A 24,901-nucleotide genomic window follows, 5' to 3' on the forward strand; every position below is an offset into this window, starting at 1 on the left:
GCTGCCCGAGTGCAGCTGCTGCCAGGCCTCCTGGGTGGGCATCTCTGTACTGAGGGGTGAAGCGGGGCTGGGTGGACAGCAGGCTGTCCTGGGGGTAGGGGTCACTGCAGAGCCTCCCTTTCAGAGCTAGGAGTCCCTGGGAATGCTGGGGGCCAAGCCCAGGAGGGGCCACAACTGGAGCCAGACCCTGGTTTGAATCCATTTGCCCACTGTGTGCCCTTGGGCAAACTCTTCTATAAAACACCCCCACAGAACCTGAGGGAAGAGGGGAGCCCTCCCTGGCTCTTCAATGAGGACCTTAACCTGAAGGAAGCTGGGACCTGGCCAAGCTCACATGGTCAGTGAACAGCTGCACATTGCTGTTTCACTTTTTATTTTGACCCCTCCACCACTGTGCCTGTTAGGAATGAGCTCATGCTGGGGCTGTGTCCCTCTTGTTCCTCTATCCTCTGCACCTCTCCCGGGCCACCGTCCCTTCTCTCCTTCCCCTCCCTCTCCCCTCTCTTTTGCTAGAGTGTTTTAAAGCAGATCCTGACACCATGTTATTTTATCTCATGTGTGTGTGTGTGTGTGTGTGTGTAGTTGGACACAACACCTTTATTTTTTATTTATTTATTTTTATGTGGTGTTGAGGATCAAACCCAGCACCTTGCACAGGGAATGCTGAGCCACAACCCCAGCCCTGAAATATAGAATTTCTAATAGATAAGGACTTTAAAAACCACAACTGTGATACTTTACCACATTTCAAAAATTAATAATTTCATTTTAAACAGGTTTGTTGAAGAATACTACAAACAGCACCTATGTGAAGTGAGTTTAATCCAAGAAGCCACCTCTTTTCCATGAGAGTTGTGAACATTTTCATTGCCCCCCAAGTGTCTTTGAGTCCCTTTGTGGTCCCTCCCTCTTGCTCCATCCTGCCTGCTCCCCTTACTCAAGTTACCACTGACCTGTTTTCTGTCACTAGATGTAGTTTGCATTTGCAAGTATTTTTATAAATGGAATCATCCAGTATATACTTTTTTTTTTTTTTTTTGGTCCAGTTAATAAATATTTATTTTTTGGTACCAGGGATTGAACCCAGGGGCACTAAAGCACTGAGCCTTTTTTATTTTGTATTGTGAAACAGAGTCTCACTCAGTTGCTTAGGGACTCCCTAAATTGCCAAGTCTGGTTTTGAACTTGCAATCCTTCTGCCTCAGCCTCCCCACAGACATTACAGGCAAGCGCCATCCAGCCTGGCCTGCATTGTTACTTTTTATAAATAATTGACTATTACTGTATCAATAGTTCCCTTTCATTTCTGAAGAGTGTTGTATCATATGGATATAAAGTATCTATATACAGAATGGATACAGTGTAGGTTGTTTACTCATTCGCCTGTGGCTGAACACCTGGGTTGTTTCCAGTTTTTGACTATTTGGAATAAAATTGCTGGAAATATCCATGTTCAAGTCTTTGCTTAGGCAGCTGCTTTCCTCATTCTTCAGCAAAATACCAGGAGTGGAGTGGCTGGGCCATTTAGTAGATGTGTGTTTAGCTTTTTTTTTTTTTAATATTTATTTTTTTAGTTTTCAGCGGACACAACATCTCTGTATGTGGTGCTGAGGATCGAACCTGGGCCGCACAGACGCCGGGCGAGCCTGCTACCGCTTGAGCCACATCCCCAGCCCGTGTGTTTAGTTTTTTAAGAGACTACTTTTGAAAGTGCTGGACCTTTCTACTTTTTGATCAACGGTTGCTCTGCTCCTGTCCAGCCTTGGTGTGGTTAGTCTTTTTATTTTTAGCCACTCTAGTGGGCACACATTTATTTTGTTATTATTGAGTTTTAGGAATTCTTTCTATATCCTGGATATGAGTCTCTTATCAGATAAATGATTCATGGGCATTTTCTCCCATTCTGTGGGTTGTCTCTGTATTTTCACAAGGGTCCTTTGAAGCACAAAAGCTTAATTCTTTGAAATCTACTTTATTTATTTTTTTTCTTTGGTTGCTTGTGAGAAACCATTGCTATGCTGAGGTCAGAAAGATTTACATCTGTTTTCTCCTAAGAGTTTATAGTTGCAGCTCTGACATTTAGGTCTTTGATTCACTTTGAGCTAATTTTTGCATAGGTGTGAGGTTAGGATCTAGCTTCATTCTTTTGCATGTGGATATTCAATTGTCTCAGTGCTACTGGTATCCAGCCAATGCTACAATATTCAATTGTTTCAGTATGCTTGAAATCAGGAGTGTGAGTTTTCCAACTCTAGGTCTTCTCAAGATTGCATTGCCTATTTTGGGAACTTGCGTATCCATGTTAGGTTCTGCTTGTCGATTTCTATGAGGAAGCCAGTTGAGATTCTTCTGCATCTACTGAACGGTTTATCCTGGTGTGCACAGCACCACCATAAGTAGACATCTGCCCCTGCCCTTTTCTGCTGAGTCATTCTTCAGGGTGGGGCTGCCTGTTCTCTACTGGCCCACCTGGGGGTGAGCTCCATTCTTTATACGATGTTCCAGGTAGAGCTGGAGCTAGTACTAGAAGCCAGAGCCCCTGCCTAGTCATCTGTTGGACTTGTTTCTCAAGGTTCTCTCTTCCTCCTGCTCTTGTAAATTGGGGGTGGGAGGTTAAGCAGTATGAAGAGGCAAGAATGCTGATTGAGCAGACCCATCCTGCACCGTAGGATCATGGGAGATCCTCGTACCCCCGCTCCCCAGCCACAGCCTCTCAGATGTGAAGCAAGCTTGCTCAACGCATTGTCTAGCAAACTCTGGTTGGCAGAGGGCTCTGTGTCCTGGCTTCCCCAGTGTGATCTGGGTCCCTCTCTCAGGCAGTCAAGTGCAAATGTAACTGTATTGCAGGGGGACACCTTGTGTGTACCTGGACAATGATTCGCTCCACAAGCTGGTGGAAACAGCAGGTAATTACTGTCAAAAGCTGCAGGCGAGCTGTGTCCTGTGACAGGGCACTTGAGCCGTGTGCCACGGAACATCGTCACTGATGCTGTCCTTGCTGCTGCTGTTGCTGTGCATTGGAGGGGGCTGGGCACAGGCTCACTGCTCCAAAGAGGAAGAGATATACAGGCCTCGAGAGGGAGCCTCGGCTTTGTATACCTGGAAGGACAGTGTGCACCTGGGTATCAGGGAAAGGGCAGGTGGAAGTGAGGCTACTTGGGGTGGAAGCAGAGAGGGGGTAGGTGGTCGAGGGAGGATGGGGCAAGAGCTCATTTGCTAGTCCAGGGGCTCACCTAGCTCAGTAGGGATTGGGCTCACGGCCCCACTCCTGGCTGTGTGCACCTGCTGTGTTTGATGGTGTCATGTCAACCTTTGCTTCAGGTGAGACAGGAAGTGCACCTCAGATGAGCTGTTCTCATGCTGCTGGGCTCTCTGGGGCTGGTGGGACCATCTGGTGGCCTTGGCAGCCTCAGGCTGTCCCTCCAGTGGGCCCCAACAGACTCCAGAGCCCACCTCCTGCTGCCAGAGGAGCCCCGAGTTTCTTGCTCCAAAGGAACCTGTGTTTCAGGGGGCTTGGGTTGAGATGAGGGAGAGAGAAGAGCCAAGTAAGTGCCCATAGGGGATCTCCCCCACTCTGACCCCTGTGTGTCACTCTCACCTAGGAAGGACTGTGATCTAGTAGTCTCACACTGTGCCTTTCTCTGGGGGCCTCCTCCCTCCCTTCTTCATGGGGCCTCAGGGCTCCTGAATAGTCTCCATTTCCTCCTGGCCAACCCCACCCTAGAGGCCTGGCTCACTGGGATGTGCAACCTGTGGTCTCCCTGTGTCCCCAAGACCCTCCTCAGTGGCAGCTCCAGCACACAGAGGCAGGGTGTGTCAAGCAGGGTCTGATTTGTGAAACCATGGCCACAATTCACCAGGGAGTGTGGCAGGCATTCAGAGGCATAAGCAGGTTCTGGCTGGGGCCTGGTGCTGTTAGGACGTTCAGGGGCAGCTCAAGGGATGGGAAGTGAGTGAATAGGATTGGGGACCGGGGGGGGGGGGGAAGGCCCAGCTGCAGCCAGGAGGAGCTGGGGACAAATGCAGGAAGGCAGAAAGCAATCAGGAGTGCTGAATCCGACTGCACCATCTGAGTGGAAGGGACCAGGCTCTCTCTTTGGTTCTTATGGATGCTTTGAAGCTAATGGAAGACCCGACTCTTCCCCAGCAAAAGTTGCAGACACACAGCCTGGAGTCTAGGGCTTCAGTTGGAGATGGTCGCAGACTGTGCAGCATGCCCCAGGTGCATGGCTGTGACCCCTAGGCTGGCTGTGAGGAACATGGCTTTTTTCTGAGGAGTTCAGATAGGATCCTGGGACTAGAGCTGGGCTTTGGGCCAATTTAGCAATAGAAGGAAGCAGAGTGGGAGAGGAGGAGCTCTATGAGGTCATTCAGGGGTGGCTGGGAAGGGGGAGGACCTGGCTCCGAATGCACCTGGTGCCCCAGTGTGGCTTGGGCTTTCTGTCATCTCCCTGGTGACCCTAGGTCACATAAAACTTTTGCTATTGGCCAATAGCCTGGCCTTTTTCATGCTTCAGCTCCCACTCATCTGTCTACACTAAAATGAAAACATGGTCCTATCCCACATGATTGTCTGTCACATTCCAGACACATGCCGTCATTCCTTTATCCTCAGGGTGACACTCTGAGGCAGTATATTGTTAGCTTCACTTTACAGGCCAGGAAACTGAGGACAAGAGGTCAGATCAGCTGCCCAGTGTGGACAGTAGAGGAGCAGGTGTTTGAAATCAGAAGTAAATGCTTGCCTGCTGGGTGCCAGAGTAGGTGCTCAAGTTAGTCCTTCAGTGAATGTGAAGGAGACTCTTTCTCCCTTCAAATGGGGTCTTTAAAAAAATCCACCCTCAGCAGCCCTCAGTTCAAGAACATATAAGACATTTCCAGAAAAGGGGCTGGTCCCCAGAAGGTAGCTGCCCTGATGCTTTTCTAGCCCTCAAAGAGCATCCTTATTACAGTTTTCTTGAGTTGGAGACTGATTCTAGTCTTTGGGCGGTGAGCACCAAATCACAGGATGCCTTGCAGACCCGAGACCTACCTGGTTCTGCCATGTACCACTGGGTTGTCAGCATCCCTGGGCAATGGTCTCCCAGGGACACGACTGTATGTGAATAATAGAAGCAGCTCATTTTACAGAGGCTTGCTTGGCCCTGGGCTGAGCACATCCTGCGGATCTTCTATAATCCCAGGGTAACACTCTGTGATGGATGTTATTGTTATTCAAGCAGAGGAAACAGTCCAAGGTCACCTAATTTGTAAAGACTGGCTCTGTGATCCAAGGGTATCCAGATCCAAGGATCCAAGGACACTCTGTGCTTACCCCGGTGGCCTTTGGGCCTTTTCCTATGAAACCAGCAGCTCTAGGGGTCCTTGTGGCAGGGCAGATCACCATGCAATGCTGGCGGCTCCTGGCTCTAACACTTTGAATCACAGAGCCAGCCCCCATTTTCAGCAACTTCCTGCAGACAGATTTCTCCTTCTTTGTGGACTCTGATGGAAATGACACACTGCCAGGGTGTGGTGATAGGCACATGTCATGCTGGGCTTACACACTGGAGGCCTCGGGAGTGTGAGGTCACTGTGCTGTGCCTGCTGCAGTGCTGTTTGCATTGGGCATGTGTGGGCAGTGGCTGGCACGGCTCCCTGGTGGGCACTTCATGTGCCTGCAGCCTCAGGAGCCACCATGAGCCCATCAGTTCACACAGTGAAATGTGTCAGCCAGCTTCCTGTGACTTCAAGAGACAATGAACTTATAAAGAGAAAAGTTTGGTTTTGGCCCACGGTTTGAGAGGTTTCATTCCATGAGTTGTCCCTGTTGTGGCACATCACAGCAGGGACATGCGGCAGAGCCAAACCACTCACCTCGTGGCAGGGAAACCAAAGAGGAAGGGGCTGCTGTTCCACTGGCTCCTTCAAGGGCACACTCCATGACCTGAAGACCACCCTCTAGGCCCCACCTGGTGAAGTTTCCACCATCTTCCAACAGTGCTACTTCACAGATGAGTCCTTTAACACAGTGGCCTTTGAGGGACACTTAAGTCGCAGACTATAGCAGTGAGCATAGCCCCCTACAGCCGAGACACTGATTCTGCTCCATCCCCACCATAATCCTATCATAGAGATTTCCACCACAAGATGGAAGCATGGGTTTTAATCTGAAAACTCAGAATATTTGATTGTTGGATAAAATTTATTATTATTATTATTGGTACCAAGGATTGAACTCAGGGGCACTTGACCACTGAGCCACATCCCCCAACCCTATTTTGTATTTTATTTAGAGACAGGGTCTCACTGAGTTGCTTAGTGCCTCACCTTTGCTGAGGCTGGCTTTGAACCTGCGATCCCCCTGTCTCAGCCTCCCAAACCACTGGGATTACAGGCGTGTGCCGCCGTGCCCAGGCATTATCATTATTACTGACTTTATCATTTATTTATTGACTTTATCATTATCATTATTTGTGATGCTGGGGTTTGAACCCATGGCCTCTTGTATGCTAGGCAAGTGGTCTACCACTGAGCTACCCCCTCAGCCCTATGATTATCATCGTAACTGGCACTGGAGATGGAGCGCAGGCCTTATTCATGCGAGGCACATGCTCTACCTCTGAAGACGCCCAACCCGCCCCACTCCCCTTTTTTGGTACTGAGGCTGGCATCGTCAGCATGGCTGGACGGTCTCCCCCCATGGAAGTGGGACCAGAGGCCAATAGGGCACTGTCTAGGAGCCACAGACCGAGGAAGAGTCAGGATGCTCATGCGCCTGGATGAAATGCTGATGGGCTTCTATCCATTGCCTGCTCTGATCCTCCCCGCACACTGGGAAGGGGGCAGGATGTGTTTCATATCTTCACCTGAATTGTTTGCAGTAGCTGGCAGCTGGGTGATCTGCCTGTGGACCTTTCAGCTGGCTGTGGCCATCACCACTAGGACGGCATCCTGGGTTCTACTGCATCCCAAGTTTCCTCCTTTTGTGCTGGGGATTAAACCTGGTTCAGTGGTGCTTTACCATTGAGTTTCCTCCCCCATTCTTTTATTTGTTTGTCTGTTTTGATACCAGGGCTTAAACACTGAGCCACATCCCCATCCCTTTTTTATATTTTATTTTTTTAAATTTTGAAACAGAGCCTCACTAAGTTGCCGAGTCTGGTTTTGATTCTCCTGCCTCAGCCTCCTGAGCCGCTGGGACCTTTTTATTTTTTAAATTTGAGACAAGGTCTTTCTAAGTGGCTGAGGCTGGCCTCAAACTTATAATCCTTTTGCCTCAGCCTCCCGACTTGCTGGGATTACAGGCATGTGCCACCATGCCTGGCTTGTGGGAGAGATTTGAAAAATAGCGAAAAAAGAAAATGAATCAACATTTGGAGATCCTGGGGGTCGGTCTTATCCATGATGGAATTGAGCTGGGGACCCCTGGTCAGGGCTGCCCACAGCAAAAACAAATTTAGAATCTCCAAGAAATATAAATTTTGGGTAGACAACAAATGATTTTTTTTTTTTTTTTGTACAACAAAACGAGTTCCATGTGACTTTCAGAATAGCTCACACTGAAAAATTGCTTGTTTTTCTGCAATTCTAATTTATCTGGGGCAGCTTGTATTTGTCTGGCAGTCCTAAAGAGGGAGGGAGTTTGGACATGGGATGGGGTTCTGGAAATCGGGATGATGAGTAAACCTAGGAGCAGTGAGAGCAGAGCACCCGTCATTCTTCCTCCTGCCACGTGCTGGGAGCGCCTACGTCACCCACACCCGACCCTCATGACTGGCTCTGGTCTCCAGCTCCCTGCCTGCTTCCGGCCCCTTAATTGGATGAAGTGTGCAGCCGGGCGCCCGAAGAGGGGATGGTGGGGCTGCCGGGTAGGGAGGGAAATTAACCTCAGACCCAGGAGTCGCACTGGCTGGTGATTTATTGATTGCCTTGAAATAATAGTGATTGAATAAGAAGCCAGCCAGGCCAGCCGGGAGGCAGATGACGACTGTTCATGGGATTCACGATTCACCAATTGACCGCTTCCTCTTCCTCTTTCCTTGTGGTCTTTGATTGTCATTAGGTTGTTCTGCAAGAGCATCACCCACCCTTTCCTAGACTGAGAAGAAAGTGGGGCTCACTCTGTGGGAGAGGCTAAGAACAGCAGATTAGCCCTTGTCACCAGAACAGCAAAGTCCTGGGAACCTGGAGCCGAGTCTGGAGGACAGGCTCCCTCCCACCGCCCTGTAGGACACTGTGACTTGAGAGTTGGCACAGTGCTGGACTGTGGGCTCCAGGGCCAGGGCCTGCCCACTCACACCCCTTCACAGTTGGGTGTCCTCGGACACATCTAGGAGGCCTCTTAAATCAGGAGAAAAGACCTGCCTTCAGGGTAGACGTGTGGCCCTATGGGGTAAATGACCTTGACAGCCCTTCTCATCTGGCCCTAGAGGTCACCTTCAAAAGTTGCAAACAACTAGCTTTATGGAGGGACACTTTACCTGTGCAGGTTCCCCTGTGTCACCATGACCCTGACAAGTCCCCTCGGGCCCTTCCTGGTACATCTCTCCAGCCAGCACTGGACAGTTTGCCCATCCCTTCAGGGGTGCCAGGGAGGGCACTTCAGGCCCTTCCTTGTCCTTTCCTCTTGGTGGTACTGGGGATGGGGCCCAGGGCCTCCTGATGGGGGGCAGGTCTTTCACCACTGAGCCACACCCCAGCTCCCCGTGCTGCATTTCTGAAAGGCAGGAGTCACATTCCTTGGATATGGCAAGTTGGCAACTCAGATTGCCACCCTCCACCTCCTCCATCTGTAGACGACAGTCCTGAGAGAGAAACTGGCTTCCCAGAGTGCAGAGGATAAATTGGGCACCAAACCCAGGACCTGACTATTGCAGCACCAGGGCCTGTGGAAGGGTCACAGGCCTCTCTGTGGGAGAGAAAAACTCAAGTGAACTCAAAAACCATGTCTTAGGATCATGTATTAGTGGGACACCGTGTGCCACTGTGACTCCTTTGAAAAGCAAATGGGCTCACAGGCCTCGGTGGATAGAAAGGGTCTAGACAGGGGTCTGGAGAGTTCTTCTGCTGCACTTCTTTTTGGCTGTGTGACGCTGGATTGATGGTGATTGTGGCATTGTTTAGCGGTATTTCACCCTGGATGGGCACACACTGCTCCCCTCCCTGGAGCTCCCTACAGACCTCTCTCTGGACATGTCTCCCACTGTGACCTGAGTCAGTGCAAGTTGGAAGCCAGGCTGTTTCCTCTGGCCCAGGGAGGGCACTTCAGGCCCTTCGCAGGGTCTTCATGCTGTGAAGACAGGCGCTCTGGAAAGGCCTTGGAGGTGGCCCCGTCTCCCACAGCCCTCCAGAAGGAACCCCATCATGTGCACAGATGTCAGACTACCCCGACACCCCTCCAGATTCAGGGCCTGTCTGTCCTGCCATCTGCCTGCAGGAGCAGACACACAGGCAGAGACTCGTCTCTGTTGGCCGGTGGACTCGGCTCCCCCAGGCAGGCCTGGCCCATTTATGTATTTCTGGAGCTTCAACAGCACTTGGCACCATGGCCTACACCAGTAGGCACTCGCCCGTTAATTGAGTTGGGCTGAGTCTTCAAAGGCAAATGAAGTGGATTGTCTAAATAAAAAGCTGCTCTTAGGTACGTACCCAAGAAAGGAAAATGCATGTCTACGAAAACCTTTTTTTTTTTTTTTCTTTTAATGTTTTGTAGTTGTAGATGAACACGATGCCTTTATTTTATTTGTTTATTTTTATATGTGGTGCTGAGGATCGAACCCAGTACCTCACACATGCCAGGCAAGCACTCTGCCCCTGAGCTACAGCCCAGTCCCCCACAAACCTTGTACCTGAATGTTCACAGTGGCATTATTTGTAATAGCCAAAAACTGTAAATCCAAATGTCTATCAACTGATGATGGACAAAAAATGGTGTCTTTATTTAACAGAATAATATTCAGCCACTAAGAGGAATGCAGTACACATGCGTGCTGTAACATGCATCAATCTTGAAAACGAGTAAAGGCAGCAAGACTCAAAGGGCCCTGTGTTGTATGACTCTGGTATAGGAAATGTCCAGAATAGCAAATCTGTGGAGACCGGGAGCAGACCGGTGGTTGCCAGGGGATGGATGGGGAAGGGACATGGGAGTGACGGTAGATGGGTGCAGGGTTCACTTTGGGGTGACAGAAGTGTTCTGGAATGAGATCACAGTGATGGTTGCCAGTTTGGGCTAAAAGGGAAAACATGAAGTGGCCCTAAGGACTGTGACATTGGTGGCCCCAGGCACCATGATGCCCCAGCCAGCTGCAAGGCGTTATGGTATTCCCCCGACCCTGTGCGCTCCAGCACCGGGCATCTCCCCGACCCCCTCTAGAGAGGGGACTGAGCTTCCCTTTGGCTCAGCAGAGGCTCCAGCTTCTAGAACACAGCAGAGGAGCTGACAGCTGACTGAGGGGCAGGCCCTGGAACCTCCCACCTCGCTCTCCTTCCCGTAAATGTGGGCCCACACCCCTCCCCCCAGCCCTGCTGCCCAGGAGCTCCAAGGACAGGCCCAGGACTAGAGCTGCCTCCTGGAGAGGGAGTCATGGCCTTGGGCCAGCTCATGGGCAGGGCCTTGAGCTAGTCATCACTTGCCAACTGATTGGCTTCTGGGAAAGGCAGGTCCATCTGGGAAGCTGGGCTAGGCAGCAAACAGACTCACCGTGGGGCCCGGATAGTGATAGATGGCTGGCCCTGGTGTGCCACAGCCCACAGCGCCCCAGGGCGGCAGTATCAGCAGCCAGAGACCTTGATCCTTCCTAATGGATGTTCCTGGACTTAACAAAAGGGGCTATGTGCTGATAAACCTATTGCAAATTGAAAACATTGTTAAGGCAAAGATGCATTTAGGCTACCGAACAGCCTTGCCTCGCCGTCTCTCCAGCCTTAAACATGCTCCCACAACTCATGTCAGCCAAATCACCCAACACACAAAACCTATTTTATCATAAAGTGTTGAATAGCTTGTGTAATTTACTGTATCCACAAAAGACTGTCACACGGAATACTGTAGGGTACCACTTGTTCCCCCGGTGATCGTGGAGCTGACTAGGAGCTGTGGCTCACTGCCACTGCCCAGTGTCAGGAGAAAGGATCAGATTACACATTGATAGCCCAAGAAAAGACCCAGACTATCCCTTTTATACCATCATAAGTTTGAAAATTGCTAAGTTGAAGTGTCAGAAGCTGGGGACCCTCTTCACATGCACATGCACATACGTATGGGTTCAGATTCATGCCCCACCCAGAGAAGGGACTTCTCACCTAATTAGAACCCCAGACTGCACATTTGTCCTTCTGCATGTTCCAAGTACCTTCCCCCCTTCTCTTCCCTTCCACCCCGTGCATTCATCTGGGCACTGGGCTGGCCGGGCAGCAGAAGCCCAGCCGCGGGAGCAAGCATCTGTGCCTTGACATTTGGGGAAGGCAACCAGCGAGGCCCTTGGAAAGGCAGGGGAACCCCCTGCTTGCTTCCCTGCCCTGACAGTTTCTAAATGTTGAGGTTCCAGACGTGATTAGTTGGAAGAAGCAAAAGGATTCTGTGGCTAAGAATTACAAGTTTGGTAACCGGTGCCTTCAGGAGAGCACAGGAGGATGGGGAGGGGCTTCCCATTCCTTCCTTGGATGGAATACCAGGGGAGTCTCCAGGGCAGGAACAGGACCCAGGGTGCTTCCACTATTCCGAGAACTTCCTCTGGCTCTTCTTGCTTCTCCTGTCTGCTGGGCCATGTTGGAATTGTACATAATGGGACCAAGGGAGTGTAGAAACCCTGCAAAGGTGGCCCTGAGGCATAGCTGGCTGGCTGAGGCAGGAGGCAGGTGCTCCTGTGCGCTTCTCCTTCCTTGGCACTGGGGATTCAGGAACCTGGGAACACAGAGGGGGACTTGTCCCCCCACGCCCTTGCCCTGAATTCTCCCTGATAAACTCCTCACACTTTGTTCCCCTTCTTTCTGCCTGTCATGTAGGTTGGGAGATGGGAACAGAAAACCCGCCAGCTGAGCAGGGCCTTCGGATCCCCCTACCTGGCCTGCTACTCCCTAGGTGGCGTCATCCTGCTCTTAAATGTCCTGCGCTCACACTGGTAAGCCACCCAGGCTGGTCCCCCTTGTGCAGGTCACTGTCACTGTGAAAACCCATGGCCCCAGAGTTGGAGGGCTGTGTCGGAGGGGCTGATACGACGTGGGGACTCTTGTGTCTGAACACACAGGGAGCTCGGCTCTCCAGGGCCTCGTGCCACAGCACAGCCTCTGCCAGCAGAGGGATCCTAGGGACCTCAGAAAGGAGACACTGTGAATTAGTCTGTTTCATTGTAAAGGGGTCTGGGACATGGAGAAATGGAGGGGGACATACCAGGTGGTCCCCAGGCTTATAGCCCCAGAGTCCCATCCAAGAACTGCTGGGCAGGGGGCAGATGCCCAGGGTGGGAGCCCCAGGGGTCAGAATCTGACACCTCCCAGGCCTAGGTGTGAATCCGTGTCAGGAAGCCACCCAGAGCCAGGTGTTGTGGCAGCTGCCTGTAATCCCAGTGACTCAGGGAGGTTGATGTAGGAGGGTCGGTCACAAGTTCGAGGCCAGCCTCAGCAACTTAGCAAGACCCTGTCTCAAAATAGAAAGGGCTGGGGATGTGGCTCAGTGGTAGAGGGCCCTAGGTTCAATCCCGGCTACCACACACACACACACACACACACACACACACACACACACAAGGAAGCACTCTGTCCATCTGTGGGCTTGGGACATATTACCCTCCTGCCTTGAAAGAGAAAGGTGAGAGTGGGGGAGCCGAATTTAGATGATGAAGATCAGCCCAGGGGGCCCAGGAGTGAAGGCTTCCTCCCAGACACGAGGCCACCCCAGTCTCTGCATTCCCTGAATGTGCTTGTCCTGTGGGTACCCTGGGGACGCAGGCTGTGCAGGGATGATGGTGGGACTGAGTCACTGGGACTGTGCTGAGTGGAGCATGGCCCTGCCTCTGGGCCTGGGGTCCTATTTCTGGGCTCTGCAAGAGCCACCCTGGTGGCTCAGGGGCTGAATGTGGCCCCTGTGGTGCTTTAAAAACACGAGGAAATGGCCTAAGAATCCCCATATCTGACTCGGAGCAGTTCAGAAGCTCTGTGACCCTGGCCACATTTCCAGGGGAACTGGTCACTGGGGGTTTAGACAGGCCATGGACTGCCTGGTCTTTCCCACTTTCCTTGCCCTATAACTCTGCAGGCATAGGGCACACACATGAAGCATCCTGCTCTGTGCTCCACGCCTGGCGTGCGGGCAGCTAGGCAGTGGGCATGGGCGGCAAGCCAGGCTCACGCACCGTGAGGGTGTGGCCCAGGGCTCCCTCTCTGCTGGTAGTGCACCCTGCCTGTCTTCTCTCCATTTTTTTTTTTTTGTGGGCTGGGCTGTCCTGTGATCCAGGAGCACAGGGGTGGGTGGGGAGGGTCCTGCTGGGTCAGCCTCTACCCCTGCTTTGGCTCCTGACTGGTGCCTCCTGGCTCTTTGGCCTGAAGTTGTCCCTGGTCTCCAAGTCATGTGAGTATCTCAAGGGTCTTGGTGCTCAGAGGAAGTGGGTGCCATGGCACCCGCCCTGGTTTGAGCATGAAAAAGCTTCTCCAGGGAAACCTTGCTCACCCTATGACAGGGCAAGGGCTGGGTTGGCCACACCACCTTTAGGCCTCAGTCCCGCTCAGCCTGCGTGCTCACCGACCACAGCACGTTCACATTTGTTGTCTGTAGGTGGGAGGGGGGCCCACTGTGCAGGTGGGGAAAGTGGGGCTTGGAAAGACGTAGTGGGTTTCACAGCTCTGTGAGAAAAGGTCTGATCCACTCAGGTCAGAGGAAAGGGGCAGTCGCAAGCCAGGTGCCACTGGGCTGGGCTCACAGGAGGAGAGGGAGATGGGCCTCTTCCCAGCCCTGCCAGCTGGGAGGTTGCCCACAGAGTGTCCCTACTTACAGAGGATGGGCTGCATCCGCAGGATGGTGGGGACCTCGGCCCTCCAGATCCCAGCAGATGGTGTGTGGGAGGAGACTGTTGCCATTGGCTACACAGAGCCCCCACGGGGACACTGAGGCTGAGAAGTACATTGGGCTGAAGGAGCCTAGGGAACCAGTTTAGGATCAGGCACTCCTAATGAGTGGGCTGAGCCCCCTGGGCCACATAACCCCACTGCCTGCTGGCCAGACTGTGTGAGTGTTCAGAAACACTGGTCAGTGCCACAGATCAGCCGTCATCACCGAGCACCAGGAATGAGCAGCCATGCTAAACTCTCCCTAGGGCACTGGATAATCAACTGTGGTGTCAGCTGAGCCTGTTCATTAGATGAAGACCCCAAGGCTGGCATGTGGTGCACTGGGAGCAAGCCCAGCCCTGTCTACCCAGCCCTGTCCCCAGGAAGTGCTCTGCGTCCTGCTCAACTCTGACTTCCTGCTGAGCCCTATCATGGTACAGAGAAACTCACTCCAAGCGTAAATGTTGGAGGCATCCCAGATGGTCTCCCACCATCTCCCTGCTCAGTATGGCCACATACCCCTGGATCTGCCCTGGAGATCCACGCCTCTCTGTCCACCCTCCTGCCACCTGTGGATGACACAGCTGTATCCTTGGTGGCTCTTGGCCTTCAGTCCAGGCCTCCACATGGCCGTAAGAGTGACTTGGTTAGGACAAACATCACACCGTATCATCCTGGCTAACACCCCCATGGCACTAAGAATAGCACTCCAGTCCCCATCTGGCCTTCCCATACCACATCAACACCCTGCCCACCCAACAGGCTCCCTTTGCCCATGGCACTGCAACTCCAGGCCACCTCTGCCCCATTGCCAGGGCAGGACCTCTGCCAGGCTCTCTCCGCACTCCCCTGCTTTGTCTGGTTTCACATGGTTTGGCTTGTGGTACCTGCCAGATAACTGGTCTCCAGTGGCACACTATAGAGACCCTACCTGAACAGAGCTCAGCTCCCCTGGGCTCCTGCTCAGCCCCTGCTGGTCCGTGACGCCCTGCTCAGTCCCTTTAAGGTGTTTTCATACCTAATGCCCTGTTTGACAGACTGTTAAGATCAAACCTGTCTTGTTGCCTAGTGTGTCTCCAGGGACTCACCTGGAGGTGATCATGAAGTAGTTGAGATTAAATGCAGAGTGGATGAACCTGCACTGCGAGTATAGAAGCCTGGGGCTTGAGCCTAGCTGACCTATGACCTCTTGGAGGTCTGACCCTCTCTAAAACCTCCCAACAGGTAAACTAGGTACCTGGCTGCTCTGGTCTGGCCTTCTCTCCCGTGTCTCACTCAAGCTGTGTCTAGAACCAGGGTTTGGATGGGTCCAGCTTTCCCTCCCATGGCGCAAGGGTCCCTGGGGAAGAGGCTGCCTGGGGCTCGAGGGGGAGAGGCCCAGTCTCTGACAGGCCTGAGTCTGCCTTGCCTCCCACAGCTACTGCACCTCAGCTGCCTGGGAGGAACCCCCTTCCCCGCAGAGCCTAGGAACACGTAGCTGATGTCAGTACACCCGGCAGGCGCTTAACACGGTCCTGCATCCTGGTCTAATCCTGCCAAGATACTGATCCTCAGCCACTGCAGACCCCCAGGAACTCCCCCCGGGACAGCTGGAGAGTCACAGAGGCCCTGGAGTAGGACATGGTTAGAAGTGCAGAAGTTTTGCAATAAACATGGAGTCCCTTCCTGCTGCTGGGACAAGGTTGAACAGCCCTTGTATGTACCTCTCAGCCAAAAAGAAACCGCGTACTAAAACAGCCAGTCTGATACAACAGCGCTAGAGGATGCCCAACACTGACCCCTCCCTCTCCAGGGGATCCTGTTCCCCTTGCCTTGGCTGTCCTTTAGGAGGTGATATCTGCTTCCCCCTGGAACCCCTGTGTGCTGTCCTGCATGTGGCTGGCTTCACAGGGCAGAACTTGGTGGAGGCCGTGCCATAGCAACACGTGCAGGTCCTTCTCATTCTTCTCCGCTTACAACTCCCAGCGAGGTTGTGCCATATTTAACATCACCCAGCCCTGCCCGTGTCCCTTGAGTTCCTCCCAGGCCTCTGCCACTCTGAAAGTTAATGTCCACTGAATGCCACGGCATAGCATATGTTCACCCAAGTTCCTCAGTGGGGGTGGTCTGAGCCAAGAGTGGGGGAAGCTTGGGTGAGTAAAGTGGGGTCTGTCCGCACCTCAGTGTGGTGGGAAACAGAGAGCCGTGGGAGGCTTGGGAGCAGGCGGCCCGGGTTGGTTTTGGGGTGTGCAAGGGCTTCCTTGCCTCCCTGAGCGAATCTCACTCATCTACACTCTTCAGTTGGGTGCTCCCACTTCTGGAGGAGGCCTTGCTAGGGTGCCAGGGAGGGAGAGAACAGGAAGGCGTAGGAGCTGGCTGGCTGCCCGTGGGGCCCAGGACAGCTGTGGACAGTTCAGCGGCTGACCCCAGACAGAGGCCCTTTGTGTCTGCTCCCTGGGTGAGGGAGTCCTCAGCTCAGGCTGGCGGCCAAGCTGGTTTGGGCTGTCTGGGCTGCAAATTACCCTCCTCCCCCAGTGGGGCCCATTGCTCCCTGAAAGCTCTGCTGGGGAGACCACGGTGACCTGCTCCCTCCCTCCTCCCCTTCCCCAGCCACTGCCTGGTTCAGGAAGCCAGCTGCTACCAGGGGCCACCCAAGTCCAGCAAAACTACTTAATGTCTTTGCCCTTTCTTTTCCTCCACAAACAAGCCTTTCCCACGGGTATGCAGACACCCAGGCCCTCGGTGAGGGAGTGAGGGAAGGAGGAGGTGCACCCTAGTGGCTCCTTCTCTCTGGTAGTAGCTAAACAAATTTTGCAAACTACTGCCCAGGACCCATTCCGGAGTCCTAGACTTCTAAGATCTTGGCCTCCTGGCTCCAACTCAGAGGCAGAGAAGGAAGGAGTTCCTGAGTTAGGTGGGGGACCAGCAGGGTCAGGAAGAGGCCCAGGAAAAGCAGCAGCGTGACCTCCAGGTGCCTGACTCCAGCCTCTCTTTGTCATCCCTCAGCAACGACAGATGGCTTTGGGACCAGTTGGCTCCGGGTGTGCAGGGGACAGAGTGCAGCCAACCCTTGGTGGCAGCTTACTTTAAAATTTTTAAAAGTACAATTCAGTGACATTAAATATATCCACAATGCTGTACCCAATACCGCCTGCATTCTGCTCTCTGTTCTGAGTCGCGCCACCCAGGTGGAAGCGGCAGCTTGTTTTGTCAATGTCCTCAAGTTGTATCCGTGTTGTAACATGCGTCAGAATTTCCTTCCGTTTAAGTCTGAACAGCATTCAGGGTCATGAGAGATCACATTCTGTCCGCCTGGGTCACTTCTACCTTTGAGGTCCATTTTAAGTTCTTCTGGGTCAGTTCCTAGGAGTGGAATTGCTGGGTCATACAGTGAAACTATGCTTAGTTTTTTTTGAGGAACTGCTAGTTTTCCATAGGGGCTGCACCATCGCTCGTTCCACAAGCATTCCAACTTTCACCACACTCTTGCTGAGACGGTTACTCTGCCTTTTCGATCATGGCCACCCTAATGAGTGTGAGGTGGCATCTCACTGCGGTTTGTTCATTTCTTGAACCGTTCTGAGTGTTCCTGGTTTGATGCCACACTTGGCTGAGTCAGAGCCAGCCTGAGGAAGAGACAGGTGCCCGGTCAGCCTCAGCTCTGCCCTTGATGAACTAGTGGGCCCAGGTAGGTCATGCCACCTCTCTGAGCCTTGGTTTACTCATCTGTGAAATGGAATGGTAGTTGCTTTCAGGAAGGATCCAGATGGGAAAGAGTGTGACATGTGCACATGCGCCCATATGGGATCTAGGGCTGTCCCACCTCACAGGTGCTGGGGAAGTGGCCTTGGAGCTGGCTAGAGCTGACCCCCAGTGAAGCTGATGAGGAGAGCGCATGGTGGAGACGTGTGGAGTGGCTTTCGCGGAGGGGACCAGCTGATGGCACAGTGAGTTGGTGCCACGGTGCACACCCTGTAGTCCCAGCTACTCAGAGGCTGGCAACATAGTGAGATCCTATCAAAAACCAACAAACAGATCAAAACAACATCAACAAATGGTGCAGTGACCTCCATGTGAGCAGGTCCCCATGGAGGAGTGGGTGGAGGGGCACTGCTGTGCCTGGATGTGGCACCTTCTTCCCAGCATGGGATGCTAGCAGAGACCTGGAAGGACCCCTCATCGCCGGTCCCTCGGCTGGGATCCTCCTTCCTCCTCCAGGACCCCACAGCACCGCGTGTGCCTTGGAGAGCTACAAGCCACATGAGCTCAGCTCTGACGTGCAAGTTCTGGCAGAGACTGTCTGGCTTTTTCTCGGACTTTCTTGCAGACTGTGGCCCCCTTTTCTCCAGACCTCTCCATGTCAGCATCCGCTGAACCTGGGGTCCCCATCTGGTAGGTCCATACTATTCTCCTGGTTGGTCCAGCTGACCCAGCAAAATTTCAGAAGTAAGAGAAGATGTGCATGAGCAGCCACAGACTGGTTTTCTCTTCCGATTTTCTGGGCCAAAAGACAGCGGCAGCACTGGATCTTGCTCCCTCCTGTGTTTTCCTCCAGGTATTTGCTGTAGGTCCCCATCTTCACAGAAGACCCTCAGCTTCTGTGGGACCCAGCATCCCCCTGTCCTTCCGCCCTGCTTGCTCCCCTCCTTGGCCTCTGCTGCATTAATTGACAGCCAGCTCCTCCCTCCCCACACTGGCTGGTGTGTGGCACGTGGGCTCAGGTGCAGGGGTGGGGAGGGGGCTTTGGGGAGGAACTCTGCTCAGGACCCTTCCTGCCTGGGGGCTCCTGCCCCCTTGCATCCACCAACACCCCTCCCAGTGCCTCACTTCGGCCCACACCTAGACCTGTGCATTCTGATATATATTAAACCACACGTGACAGTTTGCCATATTAAGGTACATTTACTAGTGGCATTTACTAGTTCCCAGCATTGTGCAACCACCTCTTTTGTACAGTTCCAGAATGAAAGTCCCAGTGTCATGAAGCAGGTACCCGCCCCCTCTGCCCAGTCCCCTGCTCATCCTCCTTCTGTCCCCATGGATTGGCCTTTTCTGGACACTCTCGGTGTGTTGTTCTCCGGGGGCTGCGCAGAGTGAAGAGAACACACATGCACTTGAACTGACTCCAGGTCACAGAGAGGGGGGTCTGAAGGGGCACTGTGCAGTCAGCTCGCCTGCCTGCCCAGAGGGAGGCCAGGGCCCTGCAGTTGCTGGTGGATCCCAGGGGGCCACTTTGTCAGCTGGTCTGCACCAGCTGGTGGTCTGGGGAGGGCTGGGGCAGGATGAGCTGGCTTGTTATCTGGAGGCTAATGGTGCTAAGTCCAGACCCAAGTGGGCAATTAGTGCAGGTTTGTTTGCTCTGGCTGTGGAGCGCGATCGGGAGGGAGGCCTGATAGGCTCAGGGCATCTGTTGAAACCCCTTCCCCATGGCCTCCCCCCTGCCAGCCAGCCTCAGCCAGACCTGGGTAGCCTGGAGCCACTGCCTTCTATGGGGCCACCGTATTGCTCCTGAGGAAGGCCTGTGAGGTCCGGGTGGTGTGGACAGCTGGCTTCGCAGGGCTGAGTCTGCAGCCTCTCCTCCTGCCTGTCTTGCCTGGCAGCCAGTGGCCTTGGGAGGAGATGTGGCCGTGTTGTTAAAGCATCAGGAAGCCCAGGGGGTCTTCTGGCAGTCACCAGTGGACTTCCTTGCAGGCAGCTGGAGAACTGGTCAGAAAGGGGAACTGGGTTAGACTTCCTGGATCTGAGGAAAGAAGAGGGTGTGCATCTCAGCCTGGGCAAGGTCAGGTGGGGCCCAGGACTTAGGGAGAGCCTGCCTTCTGCAGCTGGAATGGTGAGAAGAAGAGCCCCCCACACCCGTGGGGACTGGCTTTCCACCCCTAGGCAGCCGGTGTTCTGCACTGTTCACAGGTCTGGGGAGGCAGGAGAAGCCGTTCACCTGGGCTCCTGCCATCCAGGCCCCGACCCATCTGTTTCTTTTTTTGTAACATGAGAGTCTCTGTGGGCTGCTGTGGGTTTTGGAAACACTTTGAAAAGCTGCCCTGTCACTCAGATCTGTAGATGTGTAGCACGTTGGCCTTAAATTCAAGTCCCCAGGTGGTTTTGTGGGGACTACATGTTCAAATCCATTTTTGTTTTATACATGTTAGGAAAATGAGTCCATTAGATTGCTCATTTCATGGATTGTCTTGCTTAGTCTAAGGAGAAGAGCAAGTTCATCTTGCCCTGAGATAAAGGAGAATATGAAGTATGTGCCAGTTTATGCCACCCAGCAACGTGAACACGGAGGCCCACTTAATGACTGAGGTTAGGGAAGTGTTTTTTTGTCAGTTTCAGATGGGAACAGGGGACAGGTCTGCCTTGGGGCTGTGGACGCTAGGTGGCCAGTTGCCTGTGACCTGGTATGATCCCCCGGGCTCCCGATGCCCCTCTCCCACGTATACCCCAGGTTTCCGGGATTTCAGGGAAGCAGAATACAGTCAGCCTCAGGTCACATTGGTGACCAGAAGCTCAATCCATGTTTTAAAAATAGAACCCAAGGCGCATGAATAAATCTCTGTTCACCCCCATCCCTGTGCAGAATATTCCCAGAGGAAATTGCTCCTATTACCCCATTCTGCCGCAGAGCGCACAGCCACCGAGCTCCTTGTCCCTCTGTTAATTCTATGGGTGGATGGACTGTGCTTTCCTGGCTTACTGGAGGGGCTGGAACACCGCTCGCCTAATTGGGCATCGATTCCAGTAAGCCCGCCACTTGTGTCACAGCGTGTTCAAGGCTGGCTGAGCCAAGATTAGACCACTGAGGGGAGGACTGCCAGGTTTCTCTGAGGACTCTTGGAGCGGTGATCCCAGGGCGCTCTGGGGGGGGCTCTGGCCTCATCCCAGCATCTGAAGGGAGGTCGATCTTCCTGCTGGCAGCCCTGGGCTGCAACCACAGGCCCAGGAACCATTAGCCAGCTCAGGAGGGGACTGGGGCAGCCCGTCACTGCCCATTCACTGGCCCAGAAGCTTCCCCTGGATGAGGAACCTTCAAGATGACCCACCAAGAGCGTGAAACAGGCCCAGCAGTGAGTGGCCTTGTTCTCTGCCCCTGGGCAGAAAGGAGTCAGTCACAGTAAGGTCCCCCTCCAGAGTGCCCCTCTGGCCTCCTGGCCCCCTCGACTCTGCCCTAGTGACTCACCCAGTGTTGCATGATCTGACTGGTGTCTGTTCTGCTCTTGCACCGTACGCGCCCAGAATCCATTCCAGACAACACTAGGCCCCTCACCTCTCTGCGCATCCCTCCCTGCGTCTGCTCCAGCCCCAAGGCACCCGGCCGGCCAGTCCTTTATCTGGAGTGCTCCCCCTGTCCACCCCCCTCCCCGGGACCCCTTCTTCCTTCGTAGCTGGGCTGCAGGATCCCTTCCCTCCTGCACCCTACACCACTGCCCCAAGCTGGCACGGCCCTCTGGCAACTTGACCTTCCCGGCACTCCTCACAGTGTCCCCTGGCACTCACGCAGCAGAAGCTTCATGCGCGGGAGCAGGGGAGGGTCACCAGTTCTCAGAGGGGCAGGCTGAGGCTGGGACTCCCCTGTCTGGAGCCCCATCCCCTCTTCTCTCAGGAGCCCACTGGTGACCCCAGAGACTCAAGGCGCGCAGCCCAGGGCTGCCCAGAGGGAGCCCCACGAGCCTCACTGCCCCTGGGCTCGGGTGGACTGAGCCTGGAGGCTGGGCGGTCAGAGCAACCCAGACCCTTAGCATCACCCACGGCCCCCATGGGTGCCTGTGGGAGACCCAGGCAGGGCTCAGTCCTGCTGGTGCCTGGTCCTCTCCGTGCCCTTCCTATCTGCTTGGACAATGTGGGGGATGCCAAGGCTGGTGGTGACAAAACCTGGTGGCCTCAGAAGCTAGGCCTGCAGGCTGAGGGTGGGTCTGGGTCCCAGGGCTGCCCAGAGGGTGGGGGACATGGGTATGGCCTCCCCTCACAACATTGGGTGTGGGTGATGCTTCCTGGCTCCATGGCAGCTCTGACCCTGCACCAATTCCAGTGGCTCAGCCTGGAGCTGCAGGGTGACCCTGAGCCCGGGCAGCAGAAGGGCTGAGGAAGGGTAGTGGGTGGAGAACTGAGAGTGTGGGCAGCGTGACCAGGCTGGGTCTGTCCTGACCTGACCGTGTGCTGCTGCTCACAGGTCACCTGCAGCCTCTGCTATGGTGTGGGTGACAGGCCCTCCTTCTCTGGCCCACCTACTATGCCTTCTTGTGTTGGGTGCCAGAAAGTCTAGCTGAGGAAAGAAGTCTAGGGAGACAGCGTGCAGTGCAGCCTAAGGATAGTGCCACAGCAGTCTGCTGTCACTGCTGGAGTGAGTGACAGCAAATGTGTTTTGCCGAAAGAGCCTGGCAAGCAAGACACTCAGTGATGCATGGACAAAAGTGCACAGATGACTGGACAGGTGCTTGGGTGCAGAGGGGATGGGTAGGTGGATGAGTGCACTGGTGGGTAGGTATGCGGATAGATGGGTGATGGATGGATGGATGGTTGACGGATGGATGGATGGATGGATGGATGGATGGATGATTGATGGATGGATGGTCAATGCGTGGATGGGTGGATATATGATTAGGTGGATGGGTGGATGTTGAAGGGTTGGGTGGGTGGTTGATGGATGGATGGATCGGGGATGGGGGTGGGGAGGTGAGCTGCCTTGCTGGAAGGTGTGCGGCACAGAGTGAGTGTAAGTTGCTGTGGGTGAGCAGCAGATCTTCATGTCTGTCCTGAATGTCATGATCATGGGGAAACGGGAAATGCCGGTTTGGATCCCACACGTGCATGCCCACACACATCCTTTCCTTTGGGTGTGCCTCTGGTCTAACGTCCAGTGCCTCTGTCTCACCAGTGCCCACTCCTTCCTATCGGGGCCTGTTCCCCACTGGCTCCAGGTCTTCCACTCCAGGAAAGGAGAGTCCCACTGAAGAACCCACCCTAACCCACTGACAGGCCATCACAGCCACCCCCTTTCTGGTTATCCCACAGCCTTTGTGTAAGGCCTTCAATAGTGTAGCTCCAAAGGAAGGCCAACGGAGAACTGGGGGGGGGGGGGGGAAGAGGACACTAAGAAGCCATTGAGGTGCCCTAAAATTCAAGTTAGCTGCCTGGGTGTGGCCTGGCCTATGCAGGGGTCTTGGGAGTCAAATGGGCAGTGCGGAGCCCACCCCAGGCTCAGTGCACGTGGGTGCTGGGAGAATGGTGCCCAAGACCTCATGTGGCCTGTGCCAGGAGAGGGCAGTCAGGTGCTGGGCCTGCTGGGCCGCCTGCTTGGCACGTGCACCTTTTCTCTTTTGAGGCTCACCTTCCTCCAGAGTACGAGCTGCTCAGGGCCAGGACCAGAGCTCACAGACCAGTGGTCCTGGGGTTGAACCAGCTGCCTGCACAGAGTCCCAGATGGTTGTCATGAGTGACCTATTTCATATGCAGGTCAGGATTTCTGGCTTCTAGAAAAACCAAAATCTCTGGCAGCCTGGGCCCCTGTTCCTGTCCCCTCCTGTGGCAGTCAGGACTCTCAAGGTGGCCTGGACCCCACCTGCAGCAGGCACCGAGTGTGTGACTCCCAGGCTGACTACCTTCTGAGAGTCATGGAGCAGAATCAAGGACGTCAGGGAACCTGTCCCAGTGCTGTGACGTGCTCTCTGTCCCCTGCCCTGCAGCTTCACACAGGCCATGCTGCGCCAACCCAAGATGGAGGGCCTGGATAACCCCGCCGCCTTCTGCTTGGGCCTGGTGCTCCTGGGCGTGGGCACCTTGTTTGTGCTGTCCAGCTTCTTTGCACTTGGATTCACCGGAACCTTTCTAGGTAAGACCCAGGGCTGGGGGAGCTTGAGCAGGTACACTGGGGTCCAAGGATGAGTGGGGCCCCGTGGCTGTCACCTGCCATCTGTGACATTCCCTGGGAAGCACCAGGGACCCAGCTGACTCCCAGCTCCACCACCACCTCTGGGTTTGGCCTGTCCATGGCTAAAAGGGGGGGGGGGGTTGGGCTCTACTATCTCATCTGACTCCTGGACAGTGGACTTGTGCCTCCTGGGGGGGCAATGAGGGCTCTCCCTGCTGCCCTGAGCAGGGCCCACATTTACCTCACAGAAGGCCCCCTGGGGTCCTGTTGGCATGGACAGAAGCAGTGGTAACTCTTCCTGGGTGCACGGTCACAGCCATGCCCTGCTAGCCCTGGGGAGCTCCCAGAATGCTTGGCTGCCAGGCCAGATGGGGTCTTGGCTTGTTGTGTTTGGGCCACCAGTAGGGCTGGCACAGGCCTAGGGTGGGGTGCAGGGTGGAGGGGCATTGTCTCTTCTTCATTCTTCAGTCCCTATGGCTCTTATACTTTGGGAATGGGTGCCCAGTGCTGGCCTGGCCAGACATCCACTCCCTGCCATGATAACAGCAGCTTCCAGCTCCTTGGAAACCTGGGAGCTGAGGGCAAAACCAGCAGGAGGAGGCTGGGGCAGGGGCAGAGGGAGGCTGGCAGCTGCCCGTCCATAGAGGGAGCTCCTCCCACATGCAGGCTCTACCTAACGTGGTCCTTCCTCCCTCTCCAGCCCCTGGCCAGATGCAGACTCTGGGCCTCAGCCTTCTGCAGGGCCTGGTGGCAGTCCATGGGGTCCTGCCAGCTTGCCTGGCATCCCTGTGCAGAGTGCCCCATCCACCTTGGCCTTGTCCCCAGGAACCAGCCCCAAACTCTGTGTGACTGTGTGTTCAGGACTAGCTAGGCCCAAAGGGATCAGATGTCACTGAGCCCTGCTTTCCTGGCTGCCTGGGCAGGGCCTTGCTGGGACAGCGGGAGTGGGCAGCACTGCCCTTGGTTCTGTGCTTCCTGCCCAGGCAGGCGCTGCAGGGAGCCGCCCTACAAGAGCAGAGATGGGGACCCTGG

At 54.3% G+C, this 24,901-nt stretch overlaps 1 protein-coding gene across 3 annotated transcripts in view; it reads left to right on the forward strand.

The window, feature by feature from the left end:
- Positions 1 to 24,901, forward strand: part of Pemt (phosphatidylethanolamine N-methyltransferase) — an 87,294-nt gene that overhangs the window by 55,717 nt on the left and 6,676 nt on the right. For all 3 annotated transcript variants that reach the window (XM_058583214.1, XM_046456742.2, XM_058583213.1), the window contains exons 3-4: positions 11,989 to 12,104; positions 23,685 to 23,830. In XM_058583214.1, the coding sequence (XP_058439197.1) occupies positions 11,989 to 12,104; positions 23,685 to 23,830 (262 nt within the window). The remainder of the gene's footprint in view (positions 1 to 11,988; positions 12,105 to 23,684; positions 23,831 to 24,901) is intronic.

Source organism: Marmota monax, unplaced genomic scaffold (assembly GCF_021218885.2).
Source record: "Marmota monax isolate L192 unplaced genomic scaffold, Marmota_monax_Labrador192_F-V1.1 WCK01_AAM20220418_F8-fsc00291, whole genome shotgun sequence".
Lineage (NCBI taxonomy): Eukaryota > Metazoa > Chordata > Mammalia > Rodentia > Sciuridae > Marmota > Marmota monax.